At 37.3% G+C, this 7,120-nt stretch overlaps 1 protein-coding gene across 17 annotated transcripts in view; it reads left to right on the top strand.

Moving 5' to 3' along the window:
- Nucleotides 1–7,120, top strand: part of MLLT10 (MLLT10 histone lysine methyltransferase DOT1L cofactor) — a 238,787-nt gene that overhangs the window by 216,456 nt on the left and 15,211 nt on the right. For all 17 annotated transcript variants that reach the window (XR_005197307.1, XM_037732574.1, XM_037732570.1 and 14 more), the window contains 2 exons: nt 4,443–4,560; nt 6,227–6,299. Coding sequence is in view for 16 of the 17 variants with exons in the window: in XM_037732574.1 (XP_037588502.1) it covers nt 4,443–4,560; nt 6,227–6,299 (191 nt within the window). In the remaining variant the exon portion in view is untranslated. The remainder of the gene's footprint in view (nt 1–4,442; nt 4,561–6,226; nt 6,300–7,120) is intronic.

The following is a 7,120-nucleotide window of genomic DNA, read 5'->3' as shown; positions in this document are numbered from 1 at the left end:
CCAGGATGGTCTCGATCTCTTGACCTCGTGATCCACCCGCCTTGGCCTCCCAAAGTGCTGGGATTACAGGCTTGAGCCACCGCGCCCGGCCCCACAATAGCCATTTTTCTTACCTGGGCAGGTTAAGATTGAAATGTCATAAAACAGGCACCGCTTTTTCAAAAAGAATTTCTAGTCTTTAAATCAGATTTTCTGAAACAGTGTTCTGGTACATTAGTAATTTGCTTTCAATGCACTTTACAGAATCCGTGTCCATAGTATGTTGTAGAGAAGTGTGTGTATGTTAGTGTTTCCTTTATTTCTTATTCCAGATTTTTTTAATACAAAAGCTTTCATGCCCTTTATGCTTCATAACCCTTACTTCTTTGGGTTAACATGGACTTCCTTCCTTTACCCTGAATCTTAACGCTTTCACTTATTAATGGCAGCAAAGGTTTTTGAGTCAGCGACATGCCAGACACTATGTTTGTGCTCTCTTCAGTAAGCTGTCTTTCTTTTCCCAGCTCTTCCACCTCCCCATCTTCAGTGCTGGTAAGTTGTGGGATCTTTCCACAAAAGTGTGGGTGGGGGCTTCTTGACTTGGATGTACCAAGTTTTTCCAAAAGACTCAAGGACCCCAGTATTAACTGTTTCAAACATCATTTCAGAAATGTAGGCTAAGCATTGACAATCATTTGTGTAGCCTTTGGTATCTCATCTTACTAACCTTAAAATGATATTTGTGATTTGAGTTTCCCAGGGGAAATCAATATGGAATGTAGATTTTTTTTTTTTGAGACAGATTCTTGTCCTGTTGGGCAGGCTGGAGTGCAATGGCACAATCTCGGCTCACTGCAACCTCTGCCTCCCAGGTTGAAGCGATTCTCCTGCCTCAGCCTCCTGAATAGCTGGGATTACAGGCTTGTGCCACCACGCCTGGCTAATTTTTTGTATCTTTAGTAGGGACGGTGTTTCACCATGTGGGTCAGGCTTGACTTGAACTCCTGACCTCGTGAGCCACTGTGCCCAGCTGGAATGTGGATTTTTTATACACCAAAATACTATCTTTTAGTATTAATAACTTTTTACTTCTTTTTGGAAAGTCCCTTGTTTAGATAAATGTCTTTAGTAGAAAAACTACCAGATTGTTTTCAGCTATCCAGTTTGGGAAATTGGTCATTTCCAATAATACCTTCATTTATTGTATTAACTTTTGCCGGCCATCTTTTAAAAATAGCGACTTTCCGTAATCCCAGCACTTTGGGAGGCCAAGGTGGGTGGATTGCTTGAGGTCAGGAGTTCAAAATCAGCCTGGTCAACATGGTGAAACCCCATCTCTTTTAAAAAAAAAAAAAAAATAGCAACTTTCTGGCCAGGTGTGGTGGCTCACGCCTGTAATAACAGCACTTTGGGAGGCTGAGGCAGGTGGACCACGAGGTCAAGAGATTGAGACCATTCTGGTCAACATGGTGAAACCCTGTCTCTACTAAAAATACAAAAATTAGCTGGGCATGGTGGCACACACCTGTAGTCCCAGTAGGAGGCTGAGGCAGGAAGAGGTTGCGGTGAGCCGAGATCGTGCCATTGCACTCTAGCGTGGGTAACAAGAACGAAACTCCGTTAAAAAAAAAAAAAAAAAAAAAAAAAAAAAAAAAAACATAAAAAAAAAAAAAAAAAAAAAAAAAAAAAAGGCGACTTTCCTTCTTTGGCATATGCTAAAGATATTTATCTTTTTTCTGATGTGTTGTTCCATACTCCTATTTTGATCTTTAGTATATTTAGTGGGGCTAATAGATGATAAGGAAACTAAGGTAATTCGGAGACTAGGTCAAGAAAATGCTGTCCCTCTGAAATTTGAAGATAGTAAGGATAAATATTAATATAAAGCCCTTGGCAGAAGGAGCCTTTCCTAAGAATGAGTAGATTTCTAGTTCTAGTAAGAGTTGGGTCTTTGGATTCTTATGTAATGCAACTGATGAGACTGATAATTAAAAGTAAAAAGGTATTCCAGCTGATACATTGATGTGTAACGTAGATGACTGCATGAACAAGAGTCAAAAGCCTGAGAGTGTTTCCTTGCTTTGGAAGTGCTAAGGCATCTAGAGGTACCCTTATAAAGTTACTAATACACTAAAATTAGAATGCTCTCCTAAAGGTCTTCTTTAAACCATCCCACCCACATTCTGTACTGTGCTTTCTCTCTTGGTCATATTTTTCTCTCCCCTGTCTTATGGTCAGCTGTTAATTCTGGCTGCTAACAAACTGTCTCAAGATACGACTTTTTCTTCCTCCTTCTAGTTAATTTTTCTACTTCGAATCTATTAAATGTGTAGTGGATCTTTTTTAGAATTGTGTCTACAGTAAGAGTAAATTGGCTCTGCAAAAGCTATTTTTAAGTATTAGGATCTGAGGCTTTAACACATGGGATTGGTAACATCTGTTTTTTTCTGTTGAATTGTTTGTATTTTTCTTATTCTATATCGTTTTATGAATAGCTAAGATTCCCAAAGAATTGACTTCTGGAGAGATATAAAATCTTAATTGTATCTCTGTTTATGAACTGTGTGTTTTATGTGCTCTCTGCTATTAAATACATGGTAAGTGAACAGCACGATCCTCACGTTATAATTTACCTTTTCCAAAAGGACAGTTGATTGTTAAACAGGACTTTAGAGTACCAACTTACTTGGTCTGCATATTTTTAATAAGAGGAAGAACAAAACCCAGAAATTGACAGATTTAATTTACACATTAAAGTATGGACTATAAAATTCGCGCTTTGAGACAATGGAAAGCAAGGATAGGATTCTGCATCCTGGAGACTGTTTCTGTGAACTGCAAATGCACATTTCATGCTTTGTAAGTGGGCTGAATGCCAAGATGCAATGTCACAATGTGCGTCTGTCCAGAAATACAGCTTACTCGGTGTTATTTTGCTTATTATAACTACTGTGTTGTTTTAGTCTCTGTGTGCAGTTATACATGTCCAAGTGTCCTATATCTTTTGTTGTTCTTTTACTCAGCTTCTTTATGATAGAAGTGCTTTAGTTCTTTGACGATATTTTAAAGGGTTTTGTTCTAAAATAACTATGTGATGATTTTAGTTTATAAAAGCTTCAATTTGATTTCATTCATGAAAAAGAAGAACAAGTCTACTTTAACATTGTGGTTAAGTTTGAAAATTATTTCAGGCCAGTGATAGTCTTCTGTGAGTAACAGTATTTTGTATACAAGAAATTTGCCTCCAAAATATCACATTTTAAGGTCATAATATTCTTGGAAAGTGGAAGAGAGTGTGCACATCAAAGAAAGCATTTTTATTACAGTGGATTACGCAATACTTTGGCCAGCCTCCTTAGCTTCATCTGTTTAAGGGTTCATTTTCGCTTGTTTGGCACAGGTCCCAGTAGAGGCCTTCAGAATTGTGGTTAGCAACGTGAATGAATTACAAACTTTAGACTAGCTCTTCAGTTAGTAGAGCTGGCTTGCTGCCAAAAAGACAGTGCCTTATATGGGGTCAGGGCAAAGCTGCAATTCGTTGAGTCCTGCATTGTATAGAAAACATACTTGGGATGCCTGTTTGCTTTCTTTTAAAATAAAAACAAAACAAAACAGAAAAAGCAGCAGGCTTCCAAGTCTATCAAAATAGGAAGTAACAAAATAGTGTGCAGGTTTTACTAATGACAGAGTTAAGCAATGGAAATACCTCTGTGTAGTTAACATACTAGAAAAAAGTTGGACTTTTGGCCTCCTTAGCCAGCTTGTGATATGAGAGATTGAAGCATTTTGTTAGACATCTGTTATCTACCTGCTTTTATGTTATGGATGGTTTAATAAGATTAATTATTTGCATGTCCACATGGCTACACTGTGCCACTGGGTTTTGGTATCAGCTAGATACTTTGAAAATTAAAAAAAGGAATAGTTAACTTTGAATGTGCTGATCCTTCTTTTTTAGAAACTCGTGGTTATGGCCAGGTGCTGTGGCTCATGCCTCTAATCCCAGCCCTTTGGGAGGCCAAGGTGGGCAGATCACCTGAGGCCAGGGGTTCGAGACCATCCTGGCCAACCTGGTGAAACCCTGTCTCTACTAAAAATACAAAAAAATTAGCTGGGCCTGGTGGTGGGCACCTGTAATCCCAGATACTTGGGAGGCTGAGGCAGGAGAATCACTTGAATCCGAGGGGCATAGGTTGCAGTGAGCCGAGATTGCGCCATTGCACTCCAGCCTGGGCGAGAGTGAAACTCCATCTCAAAAATAATACTAATAATTTGTAGTTATGTAACTTTAAAAAAAATTGACACGTTGGAATGATAAAACGAGTGAAATTTGCTTTTCAGAAGGTCACAAATTTGGCTTATATTCTTAAGCTGGAGAATATAATTACTAGATCTATTAGGAGGGAAAACTTTAATATATTTTCAAATATAATTCATTTATCATTGTAATATTTTCCATTTAGGCAAATACCCTATCTGGATCTTCTCTCAGTCAGGCACCGTCTCATATGTATGGCAATAGATTAAATCCAAATTCATCAATGGCAGCTCTTATAGCTCAGTCTGAAAACAATCAAACAGGTAAGTTTTCAAGAATTACTAAACTCTGCCGGGCATGGTGGCTCACGCCTGTAATCCAATCACTTTGGAGGCCAACGTGGGCAAATCACCTGAGGTCGGGAGTTCAAGTCCAGCCTGACCAACATGGTGAAACCCAGTCTTAAAAAATACAATACAATACAATACAATAAATAAATAAATAAATAAAATTGCTGAACTCTAAAACTCTACTCTGACCTACTCTTAAGTTTTTCCCCCTTTTGGTTCATTTTATTTGAAAGCAGGTAGGAATGTGGCTAATTGAGGATTGTACTTAAAACAAGATTCATAGTTGGAAAATGTTAACTGTTTCAGGTGATGGATATAAGCTTCATTTTTGAAATTCCACATTACATTCATATATCATAACATCAGTTTGTACTCCAGATTTATATAATTACAAATTGTCTATTTACAATAAAAAAAAGAATCACAGTTGGAAGTAAATAGTATGCTTTGCTGCAAAATAGTGATGTGCTTGTTTTTTTGTTTTGTTTTTTAACTGTCTGAAATGGAAATGTTCAACAGAGCCATCAGCAGGCAGGAATGCAACAGTGTCTCCTGTGACTTTTGTGATTGATGTGTTCAGTTTTCAGTTCTATGCAATGAAAGTAACATAACACTGGGCTTTTCTGTGAATAGCCTAAACCTTTATTTGCATAATTCATGAAATTGTATCACACAAACTTGGTTAAAAAAATCCTGTTAGAGAATCTCTGCAGTGTTTAGTAATCCTGTGAATGTTCACCAGTTGACGTTTTGTTGCATTTGTCTCTTGTACTGTCTTAATGAGCCACTTGGATTTGCTTTGTTTCATTCCATCCTTAAGGATTGGTTGACATGTCCAAGTAGTCATGCCTGTTTGGGGGAAGGGAATGGATTTAGCAGTTCACCAAGAATGAATCCCTCTGTCTTTTCCCTTTAGGGGTCAGAGGTTACCTAACTCAGAATAAGGGAAGGACAACCTTGAAAGAGGCCAGATAGGGTGATTTTTATAAGGAATTAACTGCTGGGGAAATACGAGTTACTTTTCAAGCAGAGATGTTTGATATTACCTAAGGAATATTTTGAAAAGTTAATTTTTTTTCTTTTAAATTTGGTATTCTGGAGTCCTACTTGTTTTTGTTAATTTGGAAATTTAGTGTTATACATAATTTTATTCTTGGAGTAAGGGTCTATCTGATACCACAATGTTAGTCTTGGTATGCAGGTCTGTGTTAATGTGTTTTATGGCTTGTCTTGGGATGCAAAGTGTTAAAAAATACAAAGCATACGGATTTGCTGTGATAAGCATACAGATTAGCTGTCCACAGCTGTGATTCATTACTTTAACCGTAGAAATTAAAAGTGGCTGAGGGGAGGGTACAGCAAATGCAAACCACGCTTCTGTGCTGTAAAATAGAAAGGAATGAAAGAACAGAACATAATCCATGGCCTTCTACACCCACAAAAACGTGTAGGGACAGCGCCTTACATGCCACAGTTCAGCAATTCTAAACTAGCAACATGCTAGATCTTCTACTTTCATAGGAACTGCAAAGATAGTGGTAAAGGTTTAATGTATGTTTTAGGAAAAATCAAGGCCAGAGTTTAAAACCTTTTATCTAGTGGGAGTCACTTTATCAGCTCTGAAATATTTACACTACAGATCAAGATCTTGGAGACAATAGCCGCAACCTAGTTGGCAGAGGAAGCTCACCCAGAGGAAGTCTCTCGCCACGGTAAGCGCTATTTACACTGCAAAGTATAGGCAAAGGAAATGTTTGAGATTTGGAAACTTATATCAGTAGAGTGTACATTTGTGAGGCTATAAAAGCATTCTACAGATAATGTCTGTAGAATGTATGTCTAGACAGTCAAGAAAAATGATTCTGAATTAATTTCAATATTAATTTAAACATCATTAGATTTCAAATCAGTTTGAACTCTTATATTTACTACTTGTATATTGATTTGAGTAATTCTTTTTGATTCTTTAAAATAGTCTTAAGATTTCTTAAAGTTATAGACCCAAGACTCTCAACTTTGGGTTCCAGTTTTAGCTCTGCTGTAGGGACAGCACTAATTCCTTAATCTCTGCTTCCTAATTCAGTAAAGTCCTGTGGTAGATCACTAAAATCTTACTGGTTCTTAAATTGTTTGAACCAGTTATCACAAATGTATTACAAGTTTTTTGAAATTATTTTATGACAGTATTCAGGTACTATTTATTAAAATAATTTATTAATATATTTGGGATTACTGAACTGCGTATTCCTTCCATTTTAAATGGGGAGAATGTGGTATGAGATACTGTGTCTGTTTGTAGGGGAGAATGGACCTTTAGTGATGGCTGTCTCTTTATTTTATTTCACTTCTATGCCTTCTCTTTGTTTTCTCTATGTTCTTTAAGAACCCTCCCTCAACATGGTGTTAGAGTGAGTAAGAATGGAGAGTAAGAGAAAAGCCAGTTCTGGGGTCTTTCTTCCAAGTACGGGAGAAATGTGAATAAAAATGAAAATTTTGGTTAAGCATGGTAGTTTATGCCTATAATCCCAGCACT

The sequence above is a fragment of the Cebus imitator genome, unplaced genomic scaffold (assembly GCF_001604975.1).
Source record: "Cebus imitator isolate Cc_AM_T3 unplaced genomic scaffold, Cebus_imitator-1.0 Scaffold456, whole genome shotgun sequence".
Lineage (NCBI taxonomy): Eukaryota > Metazoa > Chordata > Mammalia > Primates > Cebidae > Cebus > Cebus imitator.
This window is presented reverse-complemented; position numbering and strand designations above follow the sequence as displayed.